Genomic DNA, 19,951 nt, shown 5'->3' on the forward strand with positions numbered 1-19,951 from the left:
CTTTCATTCTTTCTTTTGGGGGAATATCGCGCGCCGCACTGCCTTCTTTGACGCCTTCAGATGACTCGCGCAAAATGGCTTTCTGCGGCGTTGCATTATCTCGAACTGTTCCAATGTTTGCTGCCGCAGGTAGAAGCAAGGTTTTGCAGTCGGTGTCCGCCGTCGCGTTAAGAAGTAGAACTGAGTTGCAGACGCTACTATGCTCCGCAAGCAGCAGGATGCTAAAAGGAGGAATTAGCGGCACCGTACTGCCTTTATTTCTTCAAACCTTTCAACAAGGTTTGAACGACAAATGCACGTGATGGTGTCACTTCAGACAGCTGCGGCAACGCTGACACATGCGCGAGAATATAAAATCAGGTGCAGCTGTGCGGTGCCCGCTGCCGTGAAGTTCCAATTACAGCTGCCCCCTTGACAAACGTGTCGGGGCGACCGACTTGAATCACTGGTCGGGGTGACCACCGACAGACTCCGGTCTTGAGGGCACTTAGGACAAGCCAACGTGCTGTTGTTATTTTTAGAGATTATAATTTTCACAAATTTCACAACTTTTCATGATTTCACTACGCTGTTAATTTTCCATAGGCAGCCTCGGAGGTGCCGTGGTATCCACTCGTAACGCGATGCCATGAGGAGACCCCGACCAGTGATGAGGAGACCTCGACCAGTGATTAAGGTCGGTCGCCCCGACCCGATTCGCAAGGGGGCAGCTGTAATTGGAACTTCATGGCAGCGGGCACCGCACAGCTGCACCTGACTTTATATTTTCGCGCTTGTGTCAGCGTTGCCGCAGCTGTCTGAAGTGACACCCTCGCGTGCATTAGTCGTTCAAACCTTGTTGAATGGTTTGAAGAAATAAAGGCAGTACGGTGTCGCTAATTCCTCCTTTTAGCACCCTGCTGCTTGCGGAGCATGGTAGCGTATGCAACTCAGTTCTACTTTTTAACGCGACGGCGGACACCGACTGCAAAACCTTGCTTCTACCTGCGGCAGCAAACGTTGGAACAGTTCGAGATAGTGCAACGCCACAGAAAGCCATTTTGCGCGAGTCATCTGGAGGCGTCAGAGAAGGCAGTGCGGCGCGCGATATTCCCCTAACCGAAAGAATGAAAGCGAAGCGCGGCGGACGCGCGTGCCAGCCCAGCCGCAGCCGCTGCGTAAAACAATGGCCCAGACGCGACGGAGCAGAGAAAACGACGCCCAGTGGACGTTTAGTCTACGAGCACCATAACCACGTCAGGCAAGGCTACATGTCAGGCCAGCAGATACGATGGGACGCGCATGCGCACCGCGTCGGTAGACGGCGCGTCGATGCAGTTTGGCACGCGCTCCCGTGGTCCGTATACTTTTGCTCACGGGTGTACATTTGGATCTGCTGTTTCCTACCAATGCCACTTCTAGTACAACACGCTGCTTGTGTTCTGCCGAGTTCACCCGTCTGTCTCCACAGGCCGCTACAAATGACCTCGTGACCACTTGTCCTCCTGATGGCGAGCACGTCATATCCCCCATCACTGATGTGGTTCTCTCGCGCAGTATTGTGCTCCTGAACGTCGTCTGGCGCTCTTTGGCCATACCTGGCCCTTGCGCCATAAAACCCCATACATCAATCATCAATCCTGAACGCCGTCATCCGAATCCTTGAGAATTGTATTTGTCTACTTGTCTTCAGTTTTGGATTTTCAATGCACATTCTACCCCACGGCATCGCCTCGGCGCATATCACGCCAACAGAAGAATTCCAGATTTCTTCGTTGACCCCTGAAGCAGCCTGCCCCAGCATTAGTGGGCCCCTGCTGTCCGCTCTTTTGTCGTCTTTGCCTACTGAGGACATTTGTAATACGATTGCTCCCGATATTCCTTCTCAGCAAACATAACGTCTTCATAGTCTCTTATAGAGATATTTTTGACCTGGATGATTGCCCTCTCAGATATCTGTAGTCACCCATCGCATCAACACTAATGATGCTAGCCCCATTCATAGACCAGGACAGAAGAAGAACATAAACGACAGGACCGGCGCTGGTCCTGTTGTTTGTGTTCTTCTTCTGTCCTGGTCTATTGCGCCTTGCCCTTCACTCATTCAAGCATAAACCAACTAGCCCAAGCAAGAGTTTTACTTGACCATTCGTAGGTGACCTTATCGCGTCTCCGCAGCAGAGTGGGCCATCGTACAGAAAGAAGTCGACAAGATGATGGACAAGGACATTATTGATCCTTGGAGTAGACCATGTACATCCCCGGTTGTCTTGGTAAAGAAAAAGGACAACTCTTGGCGCTTCTGCATTGAGTACCATCACCTTAACAAGATAACAAAAAAAAAAGATGTGTACCCACTGCCTCGCATAGATGATGCCCTTGATTGTCTTCACAGATCACAATATTTTTCATAAATTGACCTTTGCCTGGCCTATTGGCAGATTGCCATAGTGATGAGATGGACCGTGAGAAGACCGCCTTTATTACACCAGATGGTCTTTACCAATTCTAAGATATGCTGCTCTTTGGTTTATGCAATGCCCCAGCTACATATAAGTGCATCATGGACTATTCTGCACAGCTTGAAGTGATCAGCATCTCTTTGTTATCTTTACGATGTGATTGCGTTTTCACTGACTTTTGAGAGTCACCTTCAGTGCCTCGATACTATCCTGTCTGTCTTTCGCGGTGCTGGCCTTCAGCTCAACTCATCGAAGTACCATTTTGGCTGCCACGAAATTACTGTGTTCTTACATCTTGTGAATGCTGTGGGAATGCAGGCTGGCCCGGAAAAAGTTTGCGCTGTGCGCAATTTGCCTGTTCCATGTTCACCAAAAGATGTCCGAAGTTTTAAAGGATTATGTTCGTATTTCCACTGCTTTGTTAAAGGATTTGCCGATATCACTCATCCACTCGCCGACCTTCTCAAGAAGGATCCGCCCTTTTCTAGGCGACCACAGCAAGCCCAAGCCTTTGCTACCCTTATTGAGCGGCTAACAATTTCTTCGATTCTGTCTCATTTTGACCTTTCAGTTCCCATTAAGTCCGCACAGGTGCAAGTGGCCATGGCATTGGTACCATACTTGGCCAGCGTCAACAGGGTCAAGACTGCGTAATCACTTATGGCAGCCGCCTTCTTTCTGTGCCTGAACGAAATTACTTGATCACTGAATGGGAAGGCCTAGCGCTTGTACGGGCGGTCTCGAAATTTCGACCATACCTGTTCGGTCGCAGCTTCTGCTTGGTTGCTGATCACCACGCCCTTTGTTGCCGCTCTTTGAAAGGCCCAACAGAATGGCTCGCTCATTGAGCTTTACGTCTGCAAGAATACACATTCTCCATCGTGAATAAATCAGGACGTCTGCAATTAGACGACGGCTGCCTGTCCTGCCATCCTGCACATCCACTGGACGTCGCCGATGCTGACTCTGACATTTGCATTTTGTTCATCTCCGACTTGATCCATATCGGTGACGAACAACGCCATAATCTTGTCCTTCGCACCATGATGGACTGCCTAACCTCCATGCTGAGTGACCATTCACTCTGGATGTGCATCCTGCACGATCATCGATGATCGTCACAGCGTCCACCCTGATGGTCCTGAGCTCCTGCTAGTCATTCCAAGGCACCTCCGACTTTCTGTGTTCCAACAGCTACATGATGCTCCTGCCGCTGGACACCTGGGTGACAATCATACATATGACCGCATGAAACGCCGCTTTTTCTGGCCCAGAATTTGTTGCTTTGTGCACCCTTATGCTGCTGCTTGCAACCCGTCAGTGACGGATGAAATCTGCATTACCTCCTGCAGGTTTCCTTCATCCTATTGACGTTCCCACAGAGCCATACTTCCGGGTGGGGCTTGACCTGCTTAGCCCTTTTCCTATTTCTACCAAAGGAAGCAAGCGTATTGCAGTGGCAACAGACTATGCAAGAAGATATGCCATCACGTGAGCAATTCCAATCGACTGTGTGACAGATGTCACCGATTTTCTGCTCCACAATTTAATCCTGCGCCACGGCACCTCTTGCCAGTTACTTATGGATTGTGGCCATTACTTCCTATCGAAGGTCATCGATGATAGGCTCTGCTCCTGGGCTACTGAGCGCAAGGTCACTACCACGTACCACCCTCAAAGGAATGGCCTCCCCAAGTGCCTCAACCGCATGCACTGAAATGCTTGCCATGTACGTTTCCGACGATCACCGTGACTGGACCATCGCTCTGCCATACATTACATTCGCTTATAATTTGTCTCGTCCCGACACGACCGCATTTGCGCCATTCTGCTTTTTGTTTGGGAGCGACCCTGCATTGCCCATGGACACGTTACTTCCCTACGAATAACAGTCCCCAACTGCTTACGTCCGTGATGCTATTCTCCTTGCTGCCCAGCCCTGACAAATAGCTCGGGATTGCCTTACTGCCTCGCAAGGTTCTGAAAAGTGTCGTTACGACCGTCAGCACCGAGAAGCACATTTTTCCCCTGGTGCTCTTGTGCTCCTCTGGACACCTTCACGCCATGTCAGATTGTCCGAAAAACTCCTATCGCATTACTCTGGTCTGTACAGAATCTTGCACCTACTCGCTGACGTGGCGTACAAGATTGCACCGGCAGGCGAGTCTTCAATAGGTCCCAACATAAGCAGCGATGTTGTTCACATTGTTAGACTCAAGCCCTAAATACCCGCCTTAATTGATCCTCCATAACCTGCACCGGGACGGAGTTACCCTGCTGTAGGGGTGATGTTGCAGGGAATAGAACAATGAAGGTGTCTCGACAGAAAGACGAAGACTGGCTGCTGCTAGGACGCCATTTCTATCTCCTGTAAATACGCACCCGTTTGCATCTGTACACCTGCCTTTTTCCTGTATCTATATAAAATGAATTGCAAACCAATAGAATTTTCAACTATATTTCTTTCATATTAGGACATGATCCATGTTCCAACTTATGTATGCCCTAGGTATGCCTATTTATGTATAGTCAGCGGATGTTCAAAACAGGAAGCCCAGAGGATATCCGAAAGGGAAATGGACTTGTACATACTATGGACATCGTGATCAGGGATGCAAGTGCTGTGCCAATTGCACCATCTTGTGCCAGCTGCGCCAACCTCTGCCGAAAAACACTAATTTCGAATGAAGCTGCCAAATTTAGTCGGATGTGCGTGCTCAGTGGTAACCACACAGGAATAGACATAAACTGGCTAGTGCTTAGCCCTATCCAAGCCTAAGCAATCCACTACAGCATCGGCGTTTTTGGAATGTGGGTGTGTTCTGTGGCATAATTGTAAGTATGCCACAAGAAAGCGAAAACTGTTCTGTGCTAACGATGCATTACAAAGGTTTTATAAATGAGCTGCGCATTTGGGTATATGCGGACCAGCTAAATATGATTTGAACTGTTGCTCATTTCACAGGGCAGTCGGGTAGGAAAGCCGCGCTGATTGAATAAGGTCATACAGTCTGCTCAGCGTGTAGCTGTTCTGTTTTATTATACATTTTAGCACTCGATTTTGCGCCGTATTGGTACATCTGTGTCGATTAATGATCAAAAGCCTTGCATGTGACGTTATAAATCTATTTCGTACGTGCACCAGGTCTGGTTACTGGGATGATAGTATGGTACACTGACAAATGACCTGCTTGTTTTCATGAAACTTCTTGGTCACAAATATCCAATGGCAACTGCAATCGTCACTCAAGTTCGCACTCCGTGTACACTATATTCTGCAGGGCCACAACACACAAGATCCGGCTCTTGCCGTCGCAGAACACAAGCCAAGGATGTAAAGTTTCATATTTAGTCGACCTTAGCGGCCAAATTGCAATCATAATTAAACGTTAGGCTGAGTTGCAAACTTCCGAAATGGCATTCACGGCAACGATGTTCACGACGCGACTCGCGCAGACTGAGTGCAAAAATTTTAATAAACCACGGTTCAGCGCATGAAATATTGGTTGCCATTTTATATTGTGCTTATGGAGCCTGTGGTAGAAGTGTGAATAAGCCCAAATAATCGAGCTTATTCAACATATTGGTTGACACAGCGTGAAGCCAATGAACATTTTTATCCCTCTATTGCTTTCAAAAATATCTTGAGCTTTCTCTCGGCAAGCGATGTGAAAAACACTGGCAAAGTTTAATGACCAGTACGTCAACTCCACATTTATTCTGTGGTATTCTGCTATCTTAACTGAAGGTTGCCAAGAATTAAAGATTACTTGAGGGCACTGTGCGAACGGCGTTCATTGTACCTTGATTGGAGTTATTCATGGTGGCCACTGTGAATATTTCTCGTTTATTGTGCATGAATATGTTTAATTAGCTAAATATATTAATTTGCATAATTAGTGAGATGTCAATGAAAAAGTTGTGGGTGACGTTGAGAAATGACTGATAACAGCATTTAAAATAACCTAGGATTCATGAAGACTGTTTTTTAATGAGAAAGAAAGCCCTGAAATAAATAAATAAAAAAAAAATCCCCGCTGTGACCCTGACAGCACTTCTGCACACCAAAGATTGCATCAATTTTTATGCAAACCTCATCAAATAGGGGCACTGGGAACGAGCTGTCCCGCATTTTTTGGTGTGCATCTTTGGTCCCTATTAAATGCGAAGTAGCGCAGTCTTGTAATGGTTCGCTTTCCTAACCGTTACGAGAACGTGGCCCAGGTTTGCACATTCGTAATATACGCATTACACTATATATGACAATGCTTACATCTTTGAACACTTACATTACTGGCGCAGAGAGGCGTTGTCACGAGGATTACAAAAAAAAAAGAACAGAAAAAACATTTCGGAAGCTTTTTCTCTGTTCTTTTTTCCCCTTCTCTCTTCTCCTTCTTCTTGCTTCCTTTTTTGGGGGGGGTGGGGGGGTGGAATTACACAAGACCTAGGTCGCTATATACAGTCAAACCTCTGTATATCGAACGTGGATATATCGAATTACTGCATGTATCAAACACTTTCTATATCACCTGGAAAATTGCATGCATTTTTCATTTTTTATTTCGGGCAGGGTTCGACGTAAAATGGACATATTCAACTCCATCACTCTAGACCACGTGCGCTGTGTTGACAGGCAGTGAGCTTTGCTGCAACACCCTGGATGATAGCGGTGGCGCAGTGGGCATTCCCAGCTGCTGCACACTATAGCTGCACACATTGATCGCTCTGAGGGTGCCATTTGAACGTAGCGGCGTACACACGACGCCGCTTGGCTAGTTCGACAACGTCAACGACGCATTGTATTTGCCACACTGACTCCTCCTCCGTGCTGTGCTGTGTGCCTGCCATGCCTTGCGAGAACTGGCGGTTTGCATCCGCAAAGATGTGTGACAGCACGCGCTCACTGGGCTCATTCATAGATGCCTTGGCAGACGCCACTTAACACTTTGTTATTGACAGTGTTTCAAGATGCTTTGACTGACGGACGTGGAGATCGCAGCAGAAGTAGCGGCCAAACGAAGACGCTGCCAGGGTTGGTCCTGCAAGCGCTGATGTTGCCCCGCTCCCAACTACAAATTAGGCTGCAGCTGCTTTGTTCCTTTTATGCTACTGGCCTATCACTTGTGGACCTTTTAGACTATGTTGAGAACTCAGTATTTAAGCACACAGCTGCCAATATGAAGCAGGCTACACTGCTACAGTACTTTCAACCAAATAAATAAATACTTTGCGTGAAGCTTCAAGTGAGTATTTACTGGGCCACGATTGGGGCACAATCGAGGATTGTTGTTCGGAGCGCCTGTTCGGTTGCACCATGCACGATTGGCCTAGACCGCGCCAACTTCACGCGGCTGAAGAAATAGGTGCAGCCTACGCGGCACAATCGACCGCATGCTCTCGGGGGACGAAGTCGGTGCGGCCTAGGCCAATTGCACGCGGAGCAATCGAATGCGCACTCCAAACAGCAGTCCTCGATCATGCCCTTGGTTCATTTATTGATTTGCAGAAGTTTTTGACACATTTTTACATGTTGTTATTAATCGAATTCTGGCTATATTGAACTATTTTGTGATCACTGGATATATGGAGGTTCGACTGTACGCTGTTTTCCGTAATTTCTTGATGTGTTCTGCAACCTTTGCTTTAGTTCATGAAAGTTAAATATCAATCAGTAATCAATTAAATATCAATAGCTTATCAACATAGAATGGGCACTGTTCACAGAAAAGCGGTTCTTTTTGTCTTGGCCACATTTAGCTGGCACATTCTGTATTTAATTGTGGTTCCTATTAAACCCGTATGGGCTACCTTTGTAGCTTCATGCTACAGTAGGGTGTATGAAAATTTTTCACTATCATGAATTTTGCTCGCCTTGTGGGCTTCCGCAGAACTAATCGGCCATAACCTAATAGCAGTCTTAAAAGTCAAATAAGGAACACCTTTTTTTCATGTGCCTGTATTTCTCTCATATTGACTTTTACTAAGCTGCTCCAAAATAGACAATTCATGCTGCGAACCTGTTCCAAAGGCGCCTGATTTGCTGCTCCGAGAGCTGCTCGAAAACTTCCTTGGCTGCTTCCATCCCTGATGGCAGATATCCAGCTAGGTGGACGTTCAGACTTGTGGCGGATGTTCCACAGATATCAGTGGTTGCTTGGTATGGGATGTTATTGTCACTGGGAGGCCTCGCTTCATGAAGCGAAAGGCTTGACTTGTTGCCGGAAGGGCTGTTAGATTGCAGCAGAAGTGCGACTGTCGCTAATTTTCGCACGTTCTGAAGGGCAAGTCCACATGTAAAGAACTACTGATATATTTGATAGGTTGACTGGTTTTCACGGAACGAATCCAGTTTGTTTAAACATGCTTGGCTGTGTTTCATTGAAAGCTTTATGTTTACATTTTCAGCAATAAAATAAATTTGTCACCATAGCTCTTCCTGGCATTGCGTATTTTGCTTGCTTTCTGCCCAGGGGGGCAATAGACAGTGTAGCGAGTCCCTAAGGCAGTAATGTTGATGCGTACCATATTTACTCGCATGTGCGCAACCTTTCCACCAATTTACAATGAGTAGGAAGGGGGGGGGGGGTATCCAAGAAGAATGTTTTTTACTTTTTTTGCTCGTGCAATACTTGCACCACTTAATCTTTAGTTTCAAAGCTGGAGTTAAATAAGTTATCCGTTGCAATGATTTAAGGGGGGACATTGGTTGTGTAGATAACTTTATTTCATAATCAAATCTGATAAAACTGCATATGCTGATTCAGTGTTTCATGTTGATTTTAGATATTTAATTATATTTTGCATATACATAGTAGTTGCCGTGATAATAATTACCTTGCATTGTTTGTTGAAACAAATAAAATTTACCTGCTACAGGTAAAGTTGCAAACAACATATGGTTGGATACTTGAGCGAATTAGAATGGCAACACTGGAAACAGATTTGAAATTGAACAATTTTCTGTCATTGTACAGCCCATTAAAGTTCTGTGTTCACAGTATCAATAATAAGAGCAAATGTATATGCTAACAAACAAAATTTGTAGCTGAAAATAAAAAAAAAATTACTCTCAGCATTGCATTCACAATACATTTAGCTTTGTGCAGCAATAGAAATAATAGCTCTAGCTGTCCTAGATTCAAAGATATTGATACAGCAAACACGCAAAGTGACCAAAACCATGTTGTGAGAAAAATCAGAAAAAAGAAATACTTTGCTCAGTGCAATGCCGAGGCATTGCTACTTATATATTTGCATTCAGAATCGACTCGTAAGCCTTGTAGTAATCTGCTTGCAGCACTTCAAGCTTAATGCATTTAGCTTCATATATATAAAAAAGTTACAGGTGTAATAATGTTGCCACAAGCAGGCAAGCAAAAAGTTTGCAATGAGAAAAACAGCTTGATTTATTCAGGAATATAATGAAGTATTTACATGTTACCAGTTAACAGGCTAATATGCCCCTAGCACGTGCCCCAGCATGTATGCCCTAGTGTGAAACGTTTGTTATGTTAAAAAAAGAAAAAAAGTGATGTTTGCTGATTACCGGTTCTCCGCATTTTGCACGCTGCGAGATTGTTCACGAGGAATGGGTTGCACATGCGGTCGACGCGCCACCACCGCAGATCGTGCACGAGATAAACACATAATTGGCAAAAAAAAAAAAGAATTCATTCAATGCCGTTTGCCAATTAACGGTGCTCTGCATTTCATACACAGCGAGAGAGTTCACGAGGAATGGGGTGCACATTTGGCTGCCGCTCACACGCGGCGAACTCCACGCCGACGCGGCATCGCTGCAGATTGCACATGAGATGACTATATTTATGTGGACACCGCAGTCACGTTCACCTTGCCCGCTGCCACACCACAACTTGTGTTCCACACAAAACGGCAGAGAATCGCGGCCTACGATAACAAAGCGCGTCTACCACGCATCTGAGCCAGCCGCGGCCACATCAGCGTGAGCGAGAAAATCCAATTTTCACTTGGTAGCCGGCGTTGAAACAAAGTCTTGCCGTTTTTCCTGTGCCTTCTTCACTTTCTCCAAATCATAGGGTCGCATTACTAGTGCTGGAATGTCGCATGAGCACCGGCCACTGCCAAAAGCGCTTTCATCTGCTAAGCCTATTCCGCAGTCACGGGGGGGAGACTTCGGCGGGGCTCTGCATGGGTTGCAAACTATTGCCGGCATCTTCCAAAGCTACGGCGCACTTTTAAAAGTCTAAAACTCCTAATTTCTTCTTCTTTTCGCCCAATTTATGGCTTGTAGCAAACTGAATTTGACATTGTTTTGTGCCGAGTTTCGCTTGCCCGAGCAGACGACGGCAAAAATCCGCCGATGGCATGGCGTTATTACAGTCAGGTGCCTCAGTCGACGAATGGAATTGTGCATGGGGACTACTTTTTCGCAGGTATTTTCTTCATAGCCGTTCAGCACGCAGAGTAGCGGTGGCGCGAAAACTAAACGAGAAGGGTTGCTCTTTTAAACAAGACCAAGAGGGCTGCAATCGGAAACTCAGAATGGCAAATGCCCATCACGGAAAAAGGCCCTTTTTTGCACGTTTGTCAGTAAAAATACAGCTCGCAGACGCAACATAAAACGTCATTACAACCAAAATATTGGTCCAAGATGCGTGAAAATTTCTGAGATTATGCATCACACACTGTAGAATCCAAAAATAATGTTTTCAAAAAAGTGACTTTTTCGCGATTTTTCGGTCTCTAAGACCTGTGTCCCCCCTTAAAGTTTCAAATATTTGTGAGACTTGAGTAAATAGGATAATTTTTCTGTTACATTTTGGACGTGGTGATCTTTTCAAACTCCAGTGCTGAGCAGCTCTTGCTGGGCCTTTTGCATTTTGGCACATAATTGTGGAACAAGGTGAGAGTTTCTCTAGCAGAATTCTCGTTTGTAGTTAGCTCGCATGTTGTCACGTTTTCGGAAATCAGTGGTGCAAAGTAGACTCGGACACAAGAACACGTGCGACAGGTCGGCATAATATTTTGCGTGGTCGGTTTTTTAAAAAGGTTTCTTCCCCTCCTTCATTTTTCTTTGCTTCAAGGGAGTGTGTGAATGTGTGTGGTGCAGAGCTGATGGAGGAGGCCTGTGTAGTGGAAGAAGAGGAAGCCATGGCAGTGGACAATGGGGCCCCCCAAATCCTGGAGAAGTGTCGCTACTGGCCCGCCTGCAAGAACGGTGACCGCTGCCCCTTCCACCACCCGAGCGTGCCTTGCAAGTGAGTTCCCTACACCCCCAGAGCGGACACCACCGGTCTGTTTTTTTTTTTTTTTCTCAGCTCGCCCAAGGTTTGCAACCACTGCAGATTGCCTCCAAGATTGGGTGCGTGGGCCGCATATGCACGTAGCTTCACTCAAAGCCATGCACAGCCACAGCCAGACCTAGGGGGGAAAACATGGACTAAGTTATAGTTACTAAATAGTTAAATACCATATAAACCCTAATATACGACGAGTGAGAATATAGGTCAACTCCTTAACTTGAAGGGAAATATACATATATAAAAAAACTTCAGAACGCATTCATTTTCACAATGCCACTGCAGCTTTGCAGCGGACTGACTGCGCTGTCAGCGGTAGTGATTGCGCACAAAGCTCCCACACAAAATCCATAAGTGCATCCTCAAGCTCAGGATGCACTGCTCGACACCAACGAACTAACATTGCTAGCATGCCGACAGTGTTCCTTTCTGTGCCTTCCAGTGTTGCACGCGGTTTCTTTTATTATTTTTTTACAGAAGTGCCAAACTGGCACTCATTGGCCATGTTGCCATTCGCTTCTGGGAAGTCTGAAAATTTCGCTGAAAACTGGCTCCACATGCCACTAGTTATCGGTCACCAGACAAAAAACAAATCCCACAAGAGTCCAGTTGTAAGAATGCATGCAAGGCGACGCAGCAACAAGAAAAGAAATATTAGCAGTCACATTTTAATATCGACACAGCTTTGAGTATGCTAGAACTCTAGAACTGGTACAGCGCAACATACAAAGGAAGAAACAAGCCGCGTATGCATTCGCCAGGATTCACGCCGTAGGTTGCCAGAAGGTGACTCACATTCTTATAAAGACTGCAGCGTAAAATGAGGGGTGACTTTAGCCTTATTTTTTTCAAAAAAATATCTCAACTCATATTCCGGTTCATATGGTAGTTCGTTACGTCAAGAATTTCTTTATATAGCTAAACCTCGATACAGTCCACTATTGTTAATGAACTCCTTCCCTACTGCGTTCATTTGGCATAATTAGCATGGTAACAATGGTTTGAAGGCCCCTTTTGAGACTGTCCGCGCCGCTCAAAAACACGCTACACTATCGGATGGAAGGAGAACTATATGTTTGTTGTCTAAGTAGTCTGCTGTTTTTACTGCCAGGCAGTCATTTTTGAACTCCCTCGAAGTGTTGCGATCATTAAGAGGAAGCTTTAGCTCGGGTGTTCCTATCCAAATACATGTAAAAGGAGAATTCGTTTTTCTCAGCAACCACTGCACCAAGTTTCATGAGGTTTGGTGCATTTAAAAGAAAAACTTAAAATCTAATGACTGTTGCTTTCAAATTTTCTATTTAGGTCCTCAAGATTTTTTTTTAAACTAGCAGAAATTCAAAAATTTTCAAAGAACGAATCTATAAAGTTTACAACTCAGCAACGAAAAATGATAATACCATTCTGTGAGTTGCATCTTGTAGTAGATCTAAAGCGAACAAAATTTGTGTGTTACACATGAATCTAAAAAATTTAGTAATATGGAAATACAGCTTTTGCACAACCCCTGTAAACAACGTAACAAATTCACGTAAGATATAAAATGACATATCGAATTTGTCTGCTTTGAATGATCTGATGGAGGCCGTTTACAGAACCGTGATATCTGCTCTTAATGCAGAGCTATGGATTTGTAAACTTCGTGCTTCTATTTCTTTAAAATTTTCGAATTTTTGAAAATCGTTTTATATTATTCAAGTAGAAAGCAGAAATGGCCGCCCACTACAGAGGGTTTGAAATGCCACTTTGGAGACCTTCCGCGCCGCTCATGGACACACCGTGTCATCGGGCGTGAAGAACTATGCATTCTACGCTCGTTATAATGGACCTGTGTACAACAAACTTTCGGATATAACGGAACATATTTCAGACTTAGTTTGCTCTACCTATTTTATTAATGCAACAAAATGCTTGAGTGCTGGGGGAGAGCTTTGGTTGGGATTGAATTAACTGAAAAGTCTAATTAACTGGCGTTGAATTAATGGCATTCTACTTAGTAACTTACTTAGTAACTTACTGCTTAGTAACTCAGGGGACCAACTGCAATGCATGCTCACTGACCTGGAGAGGCAAAGCAGAAGAGTGGGTCTAAAAATTAATCTGCAGAAAACTAAAGTAATGTTTAACAGTCTCGGAAGAGAACAGCAGTTTACAATAGGCAGTGAGGCACTTGAAGTTGTAAGGGAATACATCTACTTAGGGCAGGTAGTGACTGCGGATCCGGATCATGAGACAGAAATAATCAGAAGAATAAGAATGGGCTGGGGTGCGTTTGGCAGGCATTCTCAGATCATGAACAGCAGGTTGCCATTATCCCTCAAGAGAAAAGTGTATAATAGCTGTGTCTTACCAGTACTCACCTACGGGGCAGAAACCTGGAGGCTTACGAAAAGGGTTCTACTCAAATTGAGGACGACGCAACGAGCTATGGAAAGAAGAATGGTAGGTGTAACGTTAAGGGATAAGAAAAGAGCAGATTGGGTGAGGGAACAAATGCGAGTTAATGACATCTTAGTTGAAATCAAGAAAAAGAAATGGGCATGGGCAGGACATGTAATGAGGAGGGAAGATAACCGATGGTCATTAAGGGTTACGGACTGGATTACAAGGGAAGGGAAGCATAGCAGGGGACGGCAGAAAGTCAGGTAGGCGGATGAGATTAAGAAATTTGCAGGGACGGCATGGCCACAATTAGTACATGACCGGGGTTGTTGGAGAAATATGGGAGAGGCCTTTGCCTTGCAGTGGGCGTAACCAGGCTGATGATGCTGATGATGATGACTGTGTAACAAACTTCAATATGAAGAAATTCTCAGTATAATGCAGTATTTCACTTTTTTATAACTTCTTGTCCATAGAACACCATGTATTTAGAACCTCAATATAACTAAGTGTGTTTATACACGATTACAATATAACGCCGCCAACACAGACGGTCAAGTGGTTGAATTACAAGCAGCTGTTTGCAAACACACCTCTCAAATCGTGTGCCACGCTACCAAGAGCGACTGCTGAAGCGGTGCAGCATCATGTTCTGCATAAAGTCCAAGTGGGATAAGATGCTCCATGATAGATATGATAGGTACTCCATAGATACTCCATAGATACTGATGATATGATAGATACTCCATGCAATGTTTGCTTTGGGCGTGAGTGAAAGCGTGCGAGGGGAATCCAAGAAGGGTGGGCGCTTGATGAGTGCCATCTTACCACGTGAGCAAAAGGGGGGGGGGAGGGAAAACAGCACGCTACTTAGCAACTTGGAACAAATCCTGCTTGTCACGTTTTGTGCAGGGCATTCCCGAACTGCAAGTACCGAGACAAGTGCCTTTTCATCCATCCCAACTGCAAGTACGATGCCTTCTGCAAACGCAAGGACTGTCTCTTCACGCATGCAAGCCGGCGGAGCTTCGCCTGTCCACCGCCTGGTGAGCAACTTGGACATTTCTTAGTCATGTGCGACTGATGCACTGTTCACAATTCAGACAGATAAGGTGTGACGCAACTGAGACACTCAGAATGACTGACAACACACAAGACAGGAGCTGTTTGTTCTTGATGGGGTCCCCTGTGCTTTGCACTGCCTCTTTAACCCCTTAGCCATTTTACTATTTTGACAATTTCTGTGCCTAAACTGCTTTTTTTTTAATTTGATGTTGAATATTTTTCTTTTGAAAAGCAGGCTTCTGATGTTAAAAAAAAAAAACAGATTCAAGCACATAACTCTAATTAGCATACATTAAAGTTTATTATTGCTCATGACAAAGGGGGCCTGCTGCCTGCTGGTAATCAACAATAAAAAACAGAGCAAAAGTGCAGTTAGGAAAGTTTCATCATTCTGACGATGGTTTGATGCTAAATGGTCGGTCATTTCACTGCGGAAGCTTCTGCAGTGTACGATACACCTCAAAATGAGGAATCGCCCAGAGTGACTTCTTATGCCTCTTGCACCGGAAGCGTGTTTCCTTCTTCAGCTTCTGTCCCTTGCCTCCAAGTTTTTCGCAGCAAGGGAAGCATTTCCGCGTTGGCGTTGTTTTGTTTTAAGTTGGGGGAATGTAAGCCAGAAAGTGCCACTCCTGCAGTCGTACGGGGTCAAGCCCATCAGATCTCTGGCCGCGCCTCGGCTTTCGCAAGGGATCGAGGTGCCTATTCAGGAGGGCTTCAGTAAAGGCAAGGCAGTAGTCAGGGTGGCTCATCTTCCCTCCATCTTTGTGGTACAAGACAAATGAGTTGAATGTAGCTTGATCAAGCAAGTGGCAAAAAAATCTTGTAATACACCTTCTGCTACTTTCTGGTGACAGGGTAAAGTTGGCCAGCATCTGATCCGACTTCTCAATGCCACCCGTCGTGTGATTGTAGCCCTTCACAATGCTTGGCTTTGTGACTGCTCTTCCTTTCGAGTCTTTGAACGTCTCCATGCTTGCATTGTGCACTGCGCTCATGACAGTCACTAGCCTTTTGTCACACCATTGGAGGGTGACACGTTTACACCGCTGGTAAGCCTGCACCTCTCCTTTCTTCAACTTCTGTGTTCAGGATGCCGGCCATAGACATACGTAGACATTCTCCGTAGACATCCGTGTGGTTCTGAAGGAGGATTTTAACGAGCTCTGGTGACGTGTAGAAGTTATCTATGGTCAGGCAGTAATCGTTGCCCAGCAAGGGCTCGAGGTGATTCATGACAACTTTGGTTCCCATTGGCGACCCAGGTTCAAAATTAACTGGTGTGCCGAGATTGGTGCCTTTCCGGTGTAGATAACATTCCACACGTATCCTGGTGCTGCCTCACAAAGCATAGCAAATTTTAGGTGAAAACTTGCTCTTTTCAGCGAAATGTATTGCACCCATCCCAGCCTACCGTAAAAACCGGAATATAGGTTGAACTTTTTTTCAAAAAACCTTAGCGAAAAGTCAACCCTTGACTTATATACCGGACATTGGCGGAAAAACTACGGAAGTCTTGCAACAATGGGCGGATGAAGTAAACAGCCGCCTTCGCCATCAGCAGCAGCGCGGCGTCTATGGCGGCGTGGCGACGCTGTGGCACAGGCATTTTGCGTTTCCATTGTCGCAAAGTTATATTAAAGGGAAGCTGAAACACTTTTCGAAAAAAAATGAGTTCTCTGCGGCATTCTACAGTTTTTAGTCCCCTGAACACGAATATCTCGTTCAAAAAGGGCGGAAACAAGCGCAAGCGGCTGTTTTTTCATGAAAACGCGCACCAGCGCCTCAGGGTATCGCGCGAACGCCGCTGTTGCCCGTGATTGGTCGGAGCCGCTGTGACGCCAGTGGCGGCAGTTGCCGGTCGGCGCCGCCGTTTGAGAGCGTAGCACGCTGTTCTGTTCTGGCTGCATAGCTGAGTTGTAAGCATTATGGAACGTTCTCGCTGTCTCGGATAGCTTGTATTTTCGCCGTACATGTTCGAACCGACAGCCGATACGGAAAACGATGGCGGCAACGGCGATGTTGAGTGTGCCAAAAGCGAGAGCGATGTGTACACCTTCTCGCGCGCTGGAAATCTTAGCTGTTACGTATGCTTTTTTTTTTTCATGTAGCTGCACGTTCCAATGACTGGAGAAAAAATGCGCTAAAGTGTCACTGGGAACTTGCTGCTGGAAGAATGCCGAAGCACTAACTTCTCATTAGATTGTAAACACGGGTACAATTTCGCGATGTCAAGCACCTTGCCGCTGCTTGTCTGAAGTCCCGTGGTTTTCTGAGCGTTGATACACGATCGCGAACATAAGTGCCGCGTTTCAAAGCGCGCACATGCAGTGCTGCGAGGTACAGTCATGGAAGTTGCTTATCATACACATCCAGATCGAGATGGTCAGGGGGATTATATGTGCACTATTCAGAATATGGTTCGACGACTTTGCGATTGTGGCTCGATCAAGAATCGGTATGCGCGCTCCATGCTAGTGTTGACATAAAGATATTAGGCAGTTTTAGCACCGCCGTGTGGTAAACATGATAACTGCAACCGTACGTCAAATGTCACTAGGCAAGCCTATACTCAAATTTATACCTCAGGTGCAACGCTGTGGAAGCTACGCACGAAGTCCGGTTACCAAAATTCATTACTGCGCGCGTTTCCGTCTATGGTTCGCAGCGTGCCAGCGGCATTTGCTCGCGCGAGCATGCACGTGAAGTTGCCGCGACGGGCTGCAATTAAAGAATGCCGAAAAGAAAATTGATTTAAAAGAACGTGTTAGCAGCCGTATAAGTACACGGATTGTTTCTATGGGTAAATTCTTTTTTTTTTCATTCAGAACTGAGCTTATATATGAAAAGTTTTCTCAAAAATCGGGTCAAGAAACACCGAACTTTTTCTAAGTGCGAACGCAGCCACTGCAAGAAGTATCTCAAGCCTCCACAGCGTTGCACCTGATGTATGAAACGGAGTATAGCAACGCTAGCAACAACGCGTTTCCGCATTTGTCGTAAGGCTATCCGGCTATCGCGGAAATGGTCCGAGCACAGCACAGTTGATTTCGTCGGCACGAACTTATCTCTCCTCACCGCACTGCGCTGCAAGCTTCTTGTGCTTCGGGAACCTGTGAAACACCACATCGTCTCGCCCGCGTGTGTTCGCGCAGCCGATTGCTGCACAGAACGAGGGCATGTTGGGCGCCCTTGGCTGTAGGCACTCACGCAGCACAGAAGGAAAGAACAGTCTATGAAAATCGCAAAACAAATGTGAGCGGCGGCGGCGGCAAATCTCTCGTAGCGTCGTTCAGTAAAGCGCAGGACGGAAGGAGCACATGCCAGCGCATGCCTGCACGCCGGTCCGGCAGCTCGGTCCCCGCCAGTGACGTCACTCTCGCCGGTTCTCTCCTCTGGTAACCTCCTCACCCGGCACCCCGGGAAGCGATGGGGGCGTGTCCGCGGGGGTGATTTAGAAAGCGATTTCCACCCCTTATATTAACAAAACGAAGAAAAAAATTTCGGAACCGTAAATTATTAGGTCTGTTCTTCCCAATCCCAGCAATTCATGGAAATTGAAAACCGCTTCAGCTTCCCTTTAATTAAAGGCTGCACTTTCATTTTGTTTCAAAATGAGCGGGAGTGGAAGCCTACGTCAATTCACCGTCGCCTTCAAGAAAAAGGCGATTGAGTATGCGGAAGCCCACGGCAACCTCGCGGCACAGCGCGAACTTGAAATATCCGAAAAGAGCATTCGGTAGTGGCGGAAGCAAAAGCAACGTATTACAACTTGCAGCAACCAAAAGAAAACGTTATTTCGTGCCGGATCGCAGCGGACTGCAGAACTGGAAGGCAAGGTTGCGGAGTCCGTCCGCGAGCTGCGTGTAAGATCGCTGCCTGTGACTGTCGAATGCATCCGTTTGAAAGCGGTAGAGATCGCACGCGCCTATGGACTGGGCAGCGAGAAGCACTCGTCATCCGACTCTAATCAAAGCCGTTGCTCTGATTCGGAGTAGCGCTTGCGCACTTCGTGCCCTTCTGTGTACTGTACACCCGACGAATTTTTAACAGTATCGCGCGACCATCGACCCGCGTGTTTGTCAGCACCTTTTATCATCACGGCACGGAGCGGCGAAATAGTGAAAGTAAGGGCATGTGTACACATGCGCGTATCTCGTTTGTTTCGCTGCTCAGCGCCGTTAATAAGGTGTTCACAAGCACATGTGTCAATGGTCGCGCGATACCGCTAAAAACTTGGCCATGTGCACATGCGAGCAGCATTTAAATAAATACTGTCACCATTGTGCAACCCCCTGAGTCGCATTTGTTTTAAGGTAAGGGTGTCATGTCTTTCGGTACTTTTGCCATTGAAAAAGATTTTTTTTTCATTTTGAGAATTCGTTAGTTGGAGGACCGACCTATATTCCGGTCCGACCTATAGTCCGGTTTTTACGGTACCTTTGTAGAGCGTGAGGCCTTCATCTAAGGTCATATCTCTCTCCGGTGTGTATGCCAAGCAGTAGTCGTTCATCAGCCAAACCAAAAATGGCCATATTTCATACAGCTTTGGTTGTGGGTAACCACTAAGGTCGGTGGCACTGACGTTATCCACAAAGTGCAACATCTTCATTAGAAGCTGTAGCCGGTTACCACTCATCACCGTTCTGAAAACAGGGTTGGCAAGAACTTGTTCTTTAACCAGTAACAGTCTTGTCGTGGTTTCTGAACAGTTCCTTGTAGTAGCAGGAGTGAAAGGAACACCCACATTTTCTCCTTTTTCACTGGCATCCATTTTTTAAG

The 19,951-nt window shown here is 46.0% G+C and overlaps 1 protein-coding gene across 2 annotated transcripts in view; it reads left to right on the forward strand.

Moving 5' to 3' along the window:
• Nab2 (Nuclear polyadenosine RNA-binding 2) overlaps nucleotides 1-19,951 on the forward strand; it is a 133,696-nt gene that overhangs the window by 86,076 nt on the left and 27,669 nt on the right. For both annotated transcript variants that reach the window (XM_065430210.2, XM_065430211.2), the window contains 2 exons: nucleotides 11,536-11,683; nucleotides 15,020-15,153. In XM_065430210.2, coding sequence (XP_065286282.1) covers nucleotides 11,536-11,683; nucleotides 15,020-15,153 — 282 coding nt within the window. The remainder of the gene's footprint in view (nucleotides 1-11,535; nucleotides 11,684-15,019; nucleotides 15,154-19,951) is intronic.

Source organism: Dermacentor albipictus, chromosome 2, assembly GCF_038994185.2.
Source record: "Dermacentor albipictus isolate Rhodes 1998 colony chromosome 2, USDA_Dalb.pri_finalv2, whole genome shotgun sequence".
NCBI lineage: Eukaryota > Metazoa > Arthropoda > Arachnida > Ixodida > Ixodidae > Dermacentor > Dermacentor albipictus.